At 35.0% G+C, this 17,631-nt stretch overlaps 1 protein-coding gene across 1 annotated transcript in view; it reads left to right on the top strand.

The window, feature by feature from the left end:
- Positions 1–17,631, top strand: part of grk6 (G protein-coupled receptor kinase 6) — a 78,196-nt gene that overhangs the window by 24,397 nt on the left and 36,168 nt on the right. Inside the window, exon 3 of the mRNA XM_079898328.1 lies at positions 1,886–1,981. Within this exon, the coding sequence (XP_079754454.1) occupies positions 1,886–1,981 (96 nt within the window). The remainder of the gene's footprint in view (positions 1–1,885; positions 1,982–17,631) is intronic.

A 17,631-nucleotide genomic window follows, 5' to 3' on the forward strand; every position in this document is an offset into this window, starting at 1 on the left:
AATTAGGATTAACTTCTATTTAATTTGTACAGTGATTTACATTTGACTACTTTATTCAATTTCTGTACCTGAGAACTACAGTTAGACCTTCCTAAAAAAACTTAAAATCACTGATTACTTCATTCGTATCTTTGTTCTATTGTATTTATTTATTTGCGTTATTGCTTGTAGTTAAATGATTTGTTCTTTTTTTTATTATTGACTGTTAACTTCTATTTAATAATCTTTGAAATTTATATTAGCTAGTAGTTTTAGCTGTGGTATCGAAATTGGAATCGAGAATGATTAAACTTCAATGGTATCTAAAAATTTCGGTGTCAACATTTATTTTTTACAATACAAGGTTACATGGGTCAAAAACAAGAACTATTTTATTAATTTATTACTTTTTTTCTGTGGTGGGGCCAGTGAAAAATCATTGAATCGAATCGAATTGAGATCTTGTGAATTAGAATCTCAATCGAATTGGGACGCTTGTATCGATACCCAGTCCTAAAAACAGAGCGTTCAGAGAGTGGGCAAATTCCAATCGCAAGTGAGCATCTCTATGCCCTACTCACTCACTGGGGACTTATTCTAGTAGACCCTATAAACACAATTATGAACCTGTAAATGAGCGTATGATGAACATCACGATGGCAAATTAACTGTAAAATGCAATGTAACGCATTGTGATTCAAATGAAGTAACAATCACATTAGCATACTTTATGGAGCAGTTTAGATTTTATCATGTATATTACAGTACATAATTATACTGTAAATATAAAAATGTATATATTAGATTTATGTAAAGAAATTAATATTTTATTCAGCAGGAATGCATTACATTGTTCAAAAGTGAATTTATAATGTTACAAAAGATTCCTATTTCAAATAAATGCTGTCTTTTTTAACTTTCTATTCATTAAAGAATTCTGAAAAAAAGATGTATAACAGTTTCCACAAATATATTAAGCAGCAAAAACTGTTTTCAAAATAAGAAGAAATGTTTCATGAGCAGCAAATCAGCATATTAGAATGATTTCTGAAGGATCATGTGACACTGAAGACTGGAGTAATGATGCTGAAAATTCAGCTTTTCCATCAAAGAAATAAATTACATTTTAAAATATATTAAAATAGAAAACAGTTTTTGAAATTGTAATATGTCACAATATTACTGATTTTCCTGTAATTTTGATCAAATAAGTGTTTTTGTGAACATATGAGACTTCTTTCAAAAACATTAGAAGTCTTACAGACCCCCAACTTTTGAATGGTAGTATGTGCAAAAAATGTTAAAAAAAAATATATATATATATACATTTTTATAATAAAGGATCACTGTCTGCAAAACTGCTGTCATTGTCGTCACGGAAAACATTTTAGCAATTTATTCCCAAACGTTTCTATTTTAGATATGATTGGTCATAATTTTATGATTTTTACATCATGATCACGGAGTAGGTTTATTAAGTGTCATTACCAGAATAGTCTCTAAACATTTTAGAAATGTCTTTTTATTTCCAGTTCAAAGCTATCTGGTGTATTAGCCAGCCCAAGTCTTCTCTTAAAAGAGAGAAATGTTGTTACCATCACACTGGATCAAACATCCATACCATCACGCATTATACCAGAATCCACTTGATAAATCTGAGAAATGTTTTAACAACATCCATGAAACAGTGTGAATAAGTCTTATTTTTCAAGCTTTCAAAAGTGTCTTAATTGGAGAATTACCCATATATGGCCTATTTTTATTCACATAATAGGATAATATATACGTATTCATATCCCATTCAGTCTTCTAAAGCCCACCTGTGTTAAGATAGTAATCTAATAGCATTTTAGAGCCTGTATGCAGTTCCTGCCTCTAATTTGATCTTTGCTTGATTCCTTTGCAGGAGGGGGTGGGAACAGAAAAGGCAAGAGCAAGAAATGGAAACAGATGCTTCAGTTCCCTCATATAAGCCTGTGTGAGGAGTTACGTCAGACTATAGGTACACAGCTCACGTTTATATCAAATATGTCATAAGTGTTGATATCCAATCATATTCATGTCATATGAACAAACTGTTCACTCGTATAGAAAAAGTTGTTTTTTGTGTGTGTGTTTTTGTTTTGTTTTTTTTTATTCTCAAATTATCTGTCATTTTATTGTGGCTGTTTTGTGGTGTCTTAAAGCTATCTGAAATGTGATTGCAGAGAAATATGGCAATATGCAAGGAAAAAAAACATCTTAAATTGCTGTGTTTCGCCTGGTGAACTATACAATGAGTGAACAAAATACATGGATTTATATTGATGGAATGTCTTAAATAGTATAGCAGAAGTCTTAATTATACAAAAAATAATTTTATTTTACAAAATAAAAATCCCAGGTGTATTTTGGGCTTGCTTATAATGACACGTTCCTCATTATGCCAAAAATAAATAAATAAATAAATCATCTTTTGGTTATTATTTGTATTTTGGTCACATAATTATTGTCTAATATTAAAATTCTGTATTATTTTCTCTGAAATGAAATTATTAAAAATAAATCATTATAAAGGCTACAACTTAGGCATCACAATATTGTAATGTGCTGTATGAAAAAAGGGAACCAGTGTTATTATTAAAATGGTTTAGTTTAAAAATCAGTGCGTTAACATGCACCCTCATAATGCGATTATAATGGAATTTTGGCAGTATTGCGATTAAACCATCTCATGTAAACACAGTATTTTGATCAAACTAATGCGATTTAAGCTCATAATCGTAGTAACCATATTCACATTAAACTATGTGGCGTACACCATTTTTAATCGCAATAAACAGTCATGGTAACACCTTAGGCCTTGTCCACACTAATACTTTTTTGTTTGAAAACACATCTTTTTCTCTCCGTTTTGGCCTTCCGTCCACAATGAGACGGCGTTTTTATTAAAGGTGCCCTAGAATTTGAAATTGAATTTATCTTGGCATAGTTAAATAACAAGAGTTCAGTACATGGACATGACATACAGTGAGTCTCAAACACCATTGTTTTCTCCTTCTTATTTAAATCTCGTTTTTGAAAAACACCCCTGAAAAATAGGCTAATCTCCACATAACACCGACTGTGATGCAATCATTAATATGTACGCCTCCAAAAATTTGCATATGCCAGCCCATGTTCAATGCCAGGCGGAACTGCGCAGCCGAATCATCGTCCGAATAATTTTTCTTCGAGAGACATCATGGCTTGCAAACGAGCGAAGCATGGCAGTTGCTCAGTGTTTGGATGTCCAAATGAAAACAAAGGTATTTTTTTAGTTCCTTCATCCGAGCCTCTAAAGAACCAGTGGGTTATTTGAATGTCTGATGTGTAATTGTTCAAGTTCAGACAGATAATCTTTCTCTCAAAGTCGTTCAATACTGTTTATGCATCAGTAAATCAAGCCAGTGACTAAACGATCAACTTCACGTCGTTTCTCTTAGTAGGATGAAAATAATCTTACTTAAACTGTGATTAAAATATATACAGAAAGCGATCAAAGAACAATCCCTTTCCAATCGGCCAAGCTGTCAATCACACAGCGCGAGTTTATCTGGACACTTGCCAAAACTCGTTATGAAATCAATGACGCTGTTACACTGCACAACGAAACTCTTACTGTACGTACATCATGTTTGCATTGGTGAAATCATTAGTGAGAGTGCAGAAACTGCGTTGCAATGATAAGATCTTCATTCACGTGATCAACAGGCTTACACTGAAGTCTCACAGCAGCCAATCACAGCAGTGGGCGTTTACACTGAAGTCTCACAGCAGCCAATCACAGCAGTGGGCGTTTACACTGAAGTCTCACAGCAGACACGCCCCTTCAAACAGAGTGTTCAAATCAGAGGCTAAAATCAGGCTAGGAAAAATGCCTTTTATTTCTAAATTATAACAAATTTTGATCTAAAAAACATACTAACATTATAAGGGCACCCCAGGAAACATTCTAAAATAATAAAATAATCCATGCAATGGCACCTTTAATGAAAACGAAGCTTTTTGAACATTCTCCAAAGTGGATAAATTTGAAAACGCCGTTTTCGCGTTGTAGGATACGTTTACACAACAACGATATGCTTAAAAAGGAGAAGTTTTTCCTTTGAGTTTTCCACGTACAGACGACACCATTGTCAAAACGATCCCCATTCACACGGATCTGGGAAAAGAACTAAAAACGCTGTATTCTGCTGCCAGGCCATTAGATGGCGATGAAACTCTATAGACTGAACATGTAATACGCATGAGCATGACGTCATCGTCAAAAACTTGCACTTTGAAACCCGTTTTCAGCATACCCGAAACGCTGTTGTCGTATAAATGAACGGCCAAAACGCATAAAAAGTTTTACGTTTTTATTTGAAAACGGCGTTGCAGTGTGGACTGTGAAACCAGAGGTACTTGAAAACAATGACGCATGTTTAGTCATGTGATGCATATTGTACCAATAGATATTCATGTTTATACCGGTATTGGGCCAGTTGCTAAAATGTTACTTTGCACACTGTTCATATCACAGTCTTGCAAAGTTGACAGAAAATGTACTTGCATTTGCGAGAGCAATTGCGTTTTAGACCAAACAGATGGTGACCTGGACGCATCGGTGAATGGTGAGATATTTTGCTAAATAAAATTATCCTGCCAGAAGAATTGCGCGATAACTTTATTTATTTTTCCTTCTGTATGATCTCAGTGAGCTTTTGTGAGGATTTACGCATGCGCAGTAAGGGTGAATTCCCAACGTTTCAGTGTGGATAAGAAACTTTTGGAAAATGTCTGAAAACGATAGTCATGAACGAAGAGCGTTTTTAAATGAAAGAGAGAGGTGTTTATTTGTTACACTGATAGTTTACTTGTGAAAATGCAAATGATGTCACAATTTCAATTTTCAAGTACAAGTTATTTAAGTGCAAGTCTTGATATTTGTGTGTTGGAACAGGAAGTGTTTCGCTCATAGGCGGAGCTTGTGTAAGACTGGGCAAGGTTTAGCTCTCGTCTGGCCATGGATTTAAGACCAGTGTGGAATCTTCTCACTCAATTTACCAGTCGCTGCTGCTTCTCATTGCTTTTAGAGGAAAACTGCCCATAACTGCTGGTCTAGGATCAGTTTTCATCGTAATAGTAGAATATTGGCGAAACAGATTTGGTGTTTGCTTCAAAGGTTTCTATTTACAACGTGTTTCGCAGCGCTGAGCAATGTTGCCAATCACAAACATATCAGATGATTTCTTGAACATAATTAGACGTGTTTCAATTAGAATCCACTCGCCACTCAAAGTTCTGCACACTCGCAAATCCTCATTATAAGTTAACTTATAACAAACAAAGTGAAGAAATGATGTCCTCTAAATAAGAGATTTATTGTGCTTCAGTCAGCTTCATTGGTTATAACGGAACTTTGTGAGATCGCAATGAATTGAGGTGACAGGTTTTTTTGGTGATTATAAAGGGAGCACTCTCTGTGCGCTTTCTAGGCTTATAATCCATTCAGACTTTTTTTTGCTGCATTAAGTGTGTAACGATACCCTCATGTCACGATTCGATACATATCACGATACTGAACTCACAATTTCTTTTATTTATTTATTTTGGGCGAACTATACACAATACATTTTGTCACTATTCACAATATATATTGCATTTTTGCATTGCTATATATTGTGACACGATACATTGTTACACCCCTATTATTTATTATTCGAATTGGCTGCCATGCTATATCACAAACGTAGCTGCTTTAATAACAAATAATTTATCGGGAGCGTTCATGCTGGGATGTGTAGGTTGTTGCTAGATGACAGTAACTTGAAACCATTTCCTGACATACTATTTAAAATGTTTTTTTTAAGGAGGAAGCGCATCTAACCTTACCCTGGAGTTGGTTTACCCTTTGCCTATGCAAACAAGGTGTCGCACATGTGCAGAGACTAGCGCATGCATAGATTCACACACACAAACACATTCCCATATTTTTTTATGTCTGTTTGGGTCCTTCGGAGGTTAATACATTAGTCTAGCTGTTTTGCAGTCTTTGTAAAGGTTATGCATATGCAATATTGTATAAAATTGTATAATGTAAACCGGGATGTTGAGAATGTAGGTTGGCCACAGAGTTTCATGTCTGCGTCAGTTGACAGAGTAAGTGTGCGGCTGTTGTTGAGGAGAGGAAACTGTGGCTAGGCCAGAAAGAGGAAGTTAACTGTCATTTTTTTTGACGTTAGTCACTTAATTCTTGTCAGGATGAGAAAAAAAATCTGTCAATTGTGCAGTTAATGTCTTTGATTTTGCACCGGGAATGTACAATTCAATACTTTTTGCGGATGCGTTGTGAATTGAATTGTTTAGACTTTTACATTTTTATTTACAGTATGTCTGCCGCCATGTGACCAACTTTTGCTGAATCAGTTTCCTTTAGAATTCGCTTAGATGTTCTTACCAAATCTACTGTTGCAATGTGTGTATCTGCACGCTCTCCGCCACTGCACCTCCCAACTCAGTTCATTTTAAAAGGAAATATACAATACAACAGGGTTCAAAAAACTTTCATGAGTGTTAAAGTCCCCCTGTAGTCAATAATTGTATCCCTCCCTTAAAACTCATCTTTGACCACCAAAATGCCGTATTTAAATGTTATTTTACTTTGAAAAAAAGTATTCATGCCTTAAAATAGCTGTAAATGTAACGCCTGTTTCACACATACAGTACTCCGTGTGTAGTGCGTGTTGCGGTATTTTCAATATTTGTATTATCAACGTCTTTTATAAAATAATCTAACAAAGTTTCAGCATTGCGATTCTTTTTGTACACAGTAGTTGTAGGTCTACACTCTTTCACAGACGTACTCACATTTAAACTCAATACACTTAAAAATGTATTATTCGATGCATTACTTCTATATAGATTTATATATTAAGTTGCTCAAGCAAGTGGCAAAACGGTTAAACATGTAGGCCTAATTATGTTAACATCGCAAGCATTTTAAATTAAAACATACAATTGACAAAAACGGCTCTCTCATACCTTTTCTTTTGCATTTAAATCTTTTTTACAAGAAATATTGTGGGTCACAAAGAACTTGTTTTTCCACCTCCACGAAGAGACGAGTACATCCATTATGTCGTGTTGTTGAGGTACTGTGTAGTTTTTCTTGCTTAAATTACCCCGGGCTTAAAGTTAAAGGGGTGGTTGATTATGATTTCACTTTTTTAACTTTAAGTAGTGTGTAATGTTGCTTTTTGAGCATAGGCCTAAACAACATCTGCAAAGTCACGATGCTCAAAGTTCAAAGACAAGGGAGATATTTTCTTTTATAGAAATTGCTTTTTAAGGACTAATAAACGGTTGGTAGGGAGGACTACACGGCATTCCTCCCAGGTTAGTGACATCATGAACCCTAAAATGTACATAAACCCCGCCCCCGGGAACGTGATTCATAGATTATCATTACAGAAATTGCTAATCAATGACTAGAAGATAACTACACAAAAGCTACATCAATTCTTGTTGTCACTTCTTCTTGAGTCTCCATCTTTGTCTCCATCTTTGTCTGACTCCGGTTTGAACATAAAAGGCTAAAAGTTTTAGAAATTTTCAGTGCATGTCTGTGTGAGGTACAAAGATGCAAGCTGTTGAAGCTCCGCCTCCTGTGCTGGGAGCAGCAGCTCATTTGCATTTAAAGGGACAGACACAAAAACGGTGCGTTTTTGCTCACCCTCAAAAAGTGACAATTTTAACATGCTATATAAAAATATCTGTGGGGTGTTTTGAGCTAAAACTTCACATACACACTCTGGGGACATCAGAGACTTATTTTACGGCCCAGATGGCCCAGACGACCTCCTGAAGTGGTTTAAGCAATCGGATTCAAATCCGTATCGAATGCTTTTCGGAGGGCATTTACTCCTGGTCTTTTCACGATCGGATAGCTATCCGATCACAGAAAACGCATGAAGTGGCCAGGTGTAAACAGACCCTTAGAGAGCATGGCCGATATAAAGAGATTTATACTATGAATAATTTATATTTATTTGAACTAATATTTAATAAGTTAGAAATAAATATGAAATATATTTAATAAATAAAGCTTTAAAATAAACATGCTTTAGATGGCAATTGATTCTGCAATCGTATTACAGTATTTTTCACAAATAAAGTAATTGTTTTAAAATATATGAATAATAAAAAGGAAGTAAGCACGGTAACAGGGCACTCAGTAATATGGTAAGTATGTGCACATTGGTAATCATATTTTTTTCAAATAAAAACAAGGTAACACTAATTTTACATAGAGCACACAGTGAAAATGGCATGAATATGACATAGTGGGGAACTGGATATAGCACAGCACATTTTGACGGTAAATGAGAAAGTATTATAGGATATTGTTTGCCTGTTACTAATAATATAAAAGCCAGATGCTTTTTTTTTTTTTTTCACATACCGTTTACTTTCTTTAACAGTTCAATCTAATAATAACATATTAGATATAACTGTTAAAGATATGAGACCGTAAAGATTAGACTAATGAAGACGGATAATGTGAGTGTGATCAGGCGCTGCTGTTCTCAAGCATAGACTGTAAAAAAAGATGGACGACGCCCCTTCGCTCTCTTCCATTGATGAGAACTGAAGCCGCCAGTGTCCCGATATGGCGCTGACATATTGGAACTTGAGTCTGCGCAGTAGCGATCTCGGGACCAGACCTGCGCAGTAGTGAGCAGGAAGTAAAGCCGCGAAGTCAATGCTCCGCCCTCACTCTCGTCGGGAGAGTGCATTCTGCACACTTTTTTGAAAATTGATTGCAGTATGACAAGAGGCTTGTTAAAATAAAGTAAATACAATCTCCTCAGTCCTCCGAAGATCCCGAAAAAAATGTCCGTGGTGCTTCAGTGACTACTTCGCTCAGAGAACCTGTCAATCACAGCTGTCAATCATGACGTTACACCACCGCATCACGTAACTAACTAAAAACCAACTTATTTTTGAAACAGACACTTGAACTTACATCAGCGTGATAAAAACAACAGCAAATGAAAGAAACCACCTTTGGAAAAAATATATTTGAAGTGTAATTTAATTGTTTAGTTGGTCTCGCGTCCCATTGAATAACACGGCGAGGCGGGGCTTATGACCTATACTAGGACCAGTCACCAGGGGGCGATCGAGACGTTTTGGCTTCACTTTTCAGGGCTTGTGCGGCACGCTTGTTCTCAAGCATTTTCAGCGCCACCCGTCAAAATAAAAGTCTCGCTTCTATCACATTGGCCAATCAGAAAAACTGACTGCCAATGCCGATATTTAAAAAAAATACAGAATATCGGCCGTGGTGATATATCGGTCGACCGCTAATTTTATGTATCGCTTTCTACAACGTCGGACACATAACGGTAATTAATATGATTAACCTTTTGTTTGACTTTATCAAACAGCTAATAATATGTTGCTAATGTTACACAAACCATGTTCCCGTTTCTTTTCTCAGAATCAGACATTAGAATCAGTATCCTTCTAAAAATCAGCATACTTAGAAATGCTTTTAACAACTCAGAACATCAGTAGAGAAAGGTTCATCATAACATAATAATATACATCATAAACATAATTCACCCGCTATATTGCTAAAAGTACCAGATTTTTCATATCAACAGAAAAATATACCGGGATAACCTGGCTTCTCTTAATACTCCCCTGCTTCGCAGCATAGTTAATGATGTTATGCTAAAGCCCGCCCCCCTCGTGACATGATTGGTTACAAGGTAGTTTGTGACGTAAGAAACACTGGTGATTTCAAACCGGGTTTTTGAGACTTACTACACAACACATTGCTAATGGGGTGCACAAACTACAAGACATTTGCTCAAGAGGCAGTCCCGACCAACAGCAAAAAGTTTTCCCACATAAATTCACGCAAGAATTACGACATAAGAAGCATTGATACCGGTGCCTTAAGATGAAGTAATAGCACTTCTTTAGAATAATGTTTTCTTGCAGAAAGTTGTGGAAGAAACTTGAGGTGTTACACAATCAGTCTTAACTTCCTGACAGTTACTGATTTGATCTTGAGTGTGTGCAATGCCAGGGAAACATGCCAGTTCCTTTTGTTCTCACAACAAAAACATCTTGTATCTAAATAACATAACTAAAAATACACAGAAAGGAAGATTTTCACATTTTATTCTGAAAATGTAAATGTTGCATGGCTGTGCAAAAGTGTGTTACGATTCAAAGATATTGTCTGATTTATAGTAAGGCTGGCTGAATTTGATCATTGTTATTATTATTTAGTGTATTCTGACTGATACCTAGCTAATGAAGTTATGGTCAGTATCATTTAAATGGCTAATATTATATAAAAAATCTGTACTATTTTTTTCAATCAATTGTTTTAAATGCTACAATTTAGGCATGATGCATCATAGCATTATAATGAAAGTATGAAAAATGCAGAGCAGTATTATTATTAAACAGATTTACTAGTGTTATAATTAAAATTATTACTGTTTTTAAAGATTAAAGGAATAGCCTAGTTCACTTAAAAATTCACTTTTCCATCAACTGTTTGGTTACCGACATTCTTCAAAATATCTTCTTTTGTGTTCAGCATAAGAAAGAAATTCATACAGGTTTGAAACAACTTTAGGGTGAGGAAATGATGATCGAATTTTCATTTTTAAGTGAACTATTCCTTTAAGTAAATGTTAGATGATATCAAAGGCATGCACAATTGAATATCCAATGCTGACCAATACCGATAAATAAAAATAATCTGATAAAGGCCTATTGCCAATTATGATACTTGTTGTATACCATGCTTACCTTGTTTCCATTTGACATGCTATATGATACTTGTTTTGTTTTTGTTTTTTGCCATGATTTCTGGTTGCTATAGGTGGTTTCCAAAAGGCCCAGGTCAAAAGTGTTCAGTATTCTGGCCCCTTCGTATGGCTCAGTTTTCTGATCCAATGGAAGTTAAGGGCATAATATCATGCATCTGTTCATTAAAAAAATATACAGTACAAGCACATTTCTTCTCAACAAGCTATGATTCGAGTTATATATCATTCATGTTTGTAGCACAAACAGTGTGGGATGAGTTGCGTGTTGAATTTACTACTTAGGGTTAAGAGTTTGTTCACATCCTAAGCCTGTGTGTAAGCAAAGCTGCAGTAAACAGCACTGTTACTGTACAGTAGACTTACACAGACACATAATTGAGGAGTGGGGTTTGGGGAGGGGGTGGATGGATTAAAAGTACCTATTAGTTTAAATCCAATCATATAATTTCCTCTGAGTTGGAGCCTAATTTATCCTAATGTCACCAGATTCTGCAAATGAGATGTGGTTTAGATGGGAATCATCTGTGAGCCGCCCAGAAGTCTACTCTGGGAAAACATTGAAGAAAAGCTTTCTCTGTTTCCCATTAGCCTGTTATATTAGCATGGTACCTACCATAACCAGAGTTCTTTGGTGAAACATAGTCCCATGAATATTAATCAACTTGAGTTGGGCAGGAAGTGAAACACTTGGTGTGTGTGTGTGTGTGTGTACTGTGCCCATCATGCATCTCATGCCTGTGTCTTTCTCACTTACTTCCTGTTTCCTTTGTTATAATTACTGTCTCAAACCATTCCCCGAAACAGCTTCAGGTTTCTTTAGTTGGTTAATGGAGTTCTAATCTAATCTAAAAACCTTATTATTATTTTTACTATGACCACTGCCATTACACTTTTGTGAATAATCCCATCTTTCATGCCTCACATTTGGTGCCTTTTAAGTGTAAAGAGAATCATGCCGGCTTCGCCTTAGGTGTCTGAGAAAGGAACTTGAGAGCAAAACCATAAACGAAGGACCAAACAATATAAACATTGAAACGAATGGTTAAAAAAGACATAAAAGACCGCTTTGGGCATCTCTGATTATTTTCAACCTTCCATGCCTGGGGTGTTCCCATCCCATTTAATGTGCTCCATTCAATAATACCTCTCTTCATCATTTTACATTCAGTGAACACGTCATGTCTTCCCACATTGCTTCTAGGGAGGCTTAAGATCAGTGCTTTCGATTTTGCTCCACTTTGTCAGCAGTATTACATCAAAATGTTCCTTACGGACAAGTCTGTCCCTAAATAATGAAGCTTTCTCTTACAGGTTTTATGTTTGACAATGTGCCTCACAGTGAATTGTGCAAAAGAACATTATGAACATTTCAAGTGTCAAAACATCCTAATAAACAAAATACCACGAATTACTTTTATTAGCATGAAGAACCAGTCAGGAGTTTCAATGACAAATCAGAATTTCAGCCATTTGCTTTCTTCAGTTTTTTAAAGAAGAAGAAAAAAATGTTGTGTTGGTAATCTTCTTTTAAAGAAGAAGAAAAAAAGGTTGTGTTGGTAATCTTTGATCAAAATATTAAGAGCTTGCGCTGACTCTGAAATTACTTTTTTTTTTTTTTTTCAGGATGATGTCACATTCTTGGCCAAAATAATAGGTGTTAAAAACTATGTTAACAAATGGCCAGATGGCAACTTCACTATTCTTTTAGACTACTAGTATAAAAGGGATGTTAACCTTTATAAGGACCCTTTTTTTTAACCTTATTAAATGCATGTCATCTTTTATGTCAAATTTATACATGTAATCTATTCGTCCAGTTAGAAACAACACACTAGGCCTGCTATGAATTAAATTAAATCATCATCTTTATTAAGTTATCATTATTGACTAAATCCATTTTTGCACTGGAGTGACATTTAGATGTATTGATTGTCACAGACTGTTTAATGCAGATCAGAGGTGGCATAAATGCATTTACCTTGTAATGACAATTGCATTAAATAATACAATGAGATTTGTTTTAAAAATAAAATTCTGTATATTGAAATACCAAATGATTTTTTTTTAAGTGGCAGCAATTCCCTGTATTAATGAGTGAGCCATTGAATCATTCATTCAAAAGATTTGTTCAGTACGGCTAATTTATTCTGAAATGAACCAAGTGACTGTCTTTACAAATGGGTAATTGAATCATTCTCTCAAATGTGTTTAATGCTGCTGACATATAATGTAAAAACGTATTGTCTTTTCAAATCTTCTATTGCGTGTCATTATATATATTGAGTTTTATTTTTTTTCGCACTTCAGAAATGTGAAGTAATTTCTGGTTAGGGAGCATAGTGAGCATCGATGCTCCCTGTTTTTTATGGTGCATTGTGGGATTTTTCTGGGATCAAATGTTACAGAGCACTGAAAGGATTTTGCCATTGAGACAGCCCTTAAAATGACCGACTCTCTGATCAGTGCCCTGACTACTGAAGTAGGGAGCTGATTGAGTTAGAAGGCTGTTTGTCTAAAGGTATGCTGTGCTAACTGGCTTATCTGTTAACCGTAAACAAAGTCCTTTTAAGATGAGTCATTTCACTCGGTGGCCATCTTTGAAACCTCTCTTGGGCATGCAGGTGCAGCTCCTATCTCTTTGAATGGGGAAACATCAAATTCTCCAAAACTGTTCACCAAGCTCACGATTAAATTACATATTTGAAATCGCCAATGAAATCTGACAACAACTTTCTTTTTGTTTCTAAACGCTCGAATCATGACAGAAAACGAAATTTTTCAGGCTGGATCAAGCTCATGCGCAGTGGAAGCGCAAGTCTGACTGTTTCTATATTAGGAACTGTAATTACTTTAATCCGTATGAATTTACCAATCAGCGATTGGCTCTTATTTAGAAGGTGGAACTTATTCCGCCATATTGAGCGTTGCACTTTTCCCCATACAAAACAATAAACAATAGGAGTGACGCGTCTTGTGTTATTCTATAGTCTTTGCTAAGTGGGCTAATCAGCTAATGGCTAGCAGGCTAGCTATCTAGAAGTATGCTAATCTGTTAGTGTTATGCTACTGATACTATTAGTGTAGTTTACTGATATAATAAACCATAGAACTGCGAATGTTTGAATTCATAATTTTAGCTTCCGTTATTTGGTATAATGTGACCACTTAAAAGCCATTTATTGTCATATTTACATTTTCAAATGCTCTCAATGACCTTGATCTTTATTGTTCATATGATTTAATTCCTGGGATGAAATTTTCTTCCTCTCCACAATCAACTGCAAACTGGTAATCAGGTCTGGCTCCATTCAACGCTCATTTTCATGATCCATTCCTCCAAGGATTAAAAACAAGTACTTTTTGTTTGTTTGCTTCACATGGAAATATATCATTATGGAAGTAATATGGGTTGACTATAATTGTTGGATACTTCTGAAATGTTTTAAAGGGCAATCACGACAAGATATAAACATGGATAAATAATGCAGTACCATGTTTCACATCTTGACGCAAGACAGTGTTTCCAAGCTTGTTCAGTCTTGTCTAATTGTTGTGTTTTGAATTCATTGGTATTCTCATGAAAAAGGTAATTCGGGAAAGCCTTGGGAATTTTTCGCTCTGTTGTGTTACATCACCTTATGGAATTGAGAAAACTTGTCTGCATTGGCTTTTGTCAAAGGTCATGTTTGAATTGTTTGTACGTGAATGTGTCTATTTTATTGCCATTGATTCATAAGCTTAGAAATGTCTACATGGTACTTCAGGCCAGACAACAGCAGATGTTCAGCCGTTTTTCTCCGTTTTAAAGCACAGCCGCTTGGCCTGGCACCTCAGGAAGCTCTCAGCTTCCGTGTTTAAAATGCAAGGAACAAAAAACAACCTCCACAGCAAATGACAGCATGCCCAGTAGCACATTCTAATCCACCCGATTACAATTTTAGATTAGATTGATTTTTGACAAAAACTAACCAACTCAACATAAATCCATGCCAAGGCATATATATATATATATATATACACATATATATTAGTGATGTCAATCGATTAAAACAAATTTCAATAATTAATCGCAAATCTTTCTGTAATTAATTATGATTTATCACGTCTAACATTATTTTTTTAAATATATATTTATATTGTAATAATTTGACATTTTAATCTACAAATTAATGCAGAAACAACATAAAGAAGACAGTAGCCAATATTTTAAATATTTGTTTAATTTTTGTGAAAGAATGCCAGTATCACTGATACCAATACTGCTATTGATGTCCCTATGGAAAAGATTTATTTCTCAATTTTAGCCATTAATTATAGCCATTATTACAGTATAATTGAATGCTGTCAATTTCACTTTTAATTTAAGTGAATTTATAACAGTCTTCACATGAACCCATTATAATAAACGTCACATTTACCTGTGCCCCTCAATTTTTCAATCGTCCCAGTCAGGCCATTTCAGATTTTTACTTGCCCTGTCAAAATACACAAAGAGTTATTGTTTTCATATTGTTTTTGACCCATGTAACCTTGTAAACAGTGCGTTAAGATTTTCAGGTAGGTCTAACAGGTAGGAAATAGCCTATACAGACATTGAATAAAGTTATCAAACACTTCACAGTCTTCACTGCATAAATTATAAATTAAATATAGATTAATCATTATTAATGCTACGAAAGTTATTCGGTCAAGAACATTGAGTGATTTTCTCTTTTTTTTTTTTGTACTTTGACTATTCTTAATGACAGACATCAGCAGGTTTTATACGCTGCTGTCACTTTAAGACATGCCGCACGTGACGCGGATGTGACACGCATCCCATTTTCTCTTTACGTTCATTTAAGACTTCATTTAACTAATTTAAAGACTGTGCTTGCTAATTTTGTGTGTTTTTGCCCGCGCAAGCACTGTCTGAAGCGGGTGACACGAGTGTGTGTGTCACACAGACAGGGAGTTCACAGGCGTGCACCAGTACTGCACTTCGTTCTCTTTTGTGTCTTATCGTGCTTGAATGGTGTAAAAGCATTTGCATGAATAAGAGTATGATCATAATGCGTAACTCTAGCCAAAGGATGACGGAAAAAAAAGAATGCTCCTTTAATTGTGTTGAATATTTTTTTTTTATGCGTTAAACTAAAAAAAGTATCACATGTTAACGTGTTAAAGGTCCCATTCCATGGATTATTTTTATTATTTTATAATGTTTCCAGGGGTGCCCTTATAATGTTAGTATGTTTTTTAGATCAAAAATTGTTATAATGTAGAAATAAAAGGCATATTGCCTAGCCTGATTTCATTCCCTGGTTTGAACACTCTGTTTGAAGGGGCGTGTCTGCTGTGAGACTTCAGTGTAAACGCCCTCTGCTGTGATTGGCTGACATGCTTGCATATGAAATATCTGGCATTACATGTGGAACTATCTGGAAAACTTTTACTATTACAGCTAGGGTTGTAACGGTATACCGGTATGGCGATTTATCACGATATTGGCATGTACGATTATCATATCGTAAACATTTGCTAATCCACGGTTTTGGAAAAAAAATTAAACCAGATCTCACCTGCGCATATGCAACTTCTTTTCACTTGACTGCTTAGACTCCACCCATACATGTGCAGCAGAGAAAATGTCTGAGACAGAGGCTGCGAATTCTAATCTCTATCCCCCGCCGAAATCAAAGTTAAAATCTGCAGTGTGGGAATACTTTGGTTATCTGAAAAACGAACGCGGGATTTTCCTTGAAGATGGATATCCAGTTGTGTCCAGAAATATGGTCGAAGAGTGGCTGCAAAAGGAGGAAATATGTCGAACATGTTCTCCCATATTTGCGAACACCATCCCTCCCTGCAGATAAATTTATAAATGGTAAATTGACCATTTATAACTTAAGGCCATATTTCCGTGTTGCTGAGGAAATTTACAATATACAATGTCACGTAAAATGCTCGATTTTATAGATAGATGAATAAATCTAAAATATAGCTGCGCAATTAATCAAATCGCTATATGAGTGTCTATTAATATACAGCGGAAAAAACTGCTATACTGTAAAACTATATTCTGCTTGTTCTGCGTGTCTGTGTGAATGAGCAGCGCCATTTCGCCTAGTACATACTCAAGAATGGGTGACGCTCATGGTGTTTAAAGCGTCTGCCGTCTCACTCACTATATGAGGACGTGAACACATGAACATATTCAGAGCTGCTCTGCTTTTATTTAAAAGAATCATCATCAAATACACTCTGACTAAAACTCATAGGTGTTTAGTACAACCTGTCAAAATAAAAGTTTGATTTAGCTTAAAGAAATATGTTACTATTGTACAATATAATAGCTATAACTAACTTAAAGTTATAACAACAAAAAATAATAATAAAGTTTATTTAAACATTAAGAAATATAGTGTTTTATCTGTTTTAATTTAGTAAACAGTGTTGTGCAGAGTATGCACACAAATAAAAGTTGTTACATTTCATCTGATTGCATTTTCAATAATATATTTGTATTAAATCATAGAATCCAGACAAATTATATCAGACAAGTTAACCAGAATTTCTGAGGAAATAAAATACATTTCATAAGACTCTACTATCTTATAATTATCTTAAATAATAATTAATAAATTAAGAATAAAAATAAGTTAAGGTTTTATGAATTCAATTGATTAGACATGTTTGTTCAAATGGGAATTTATTTTTTCTTTCTTTCTTATTTTTTCAAAAGGTAGACTCATACAAAAAAGTTTTTTTTTTTCATTTAAAAAGTTTGATTTAATAAACCATATGTTCAACC

This window comes from Squalius cephalus, assembly GCF_949319135.1.
Source record: "Squalius cephalus genome assembly, chromosome: 17".
NCBI classification, from domain to species: domain Eukaryota; kingdom Metazoa; phylum Chordata; class Actinopteri; order Cypriniformes; family Leuciscidae; genus Squalius; species Squalius cephalus.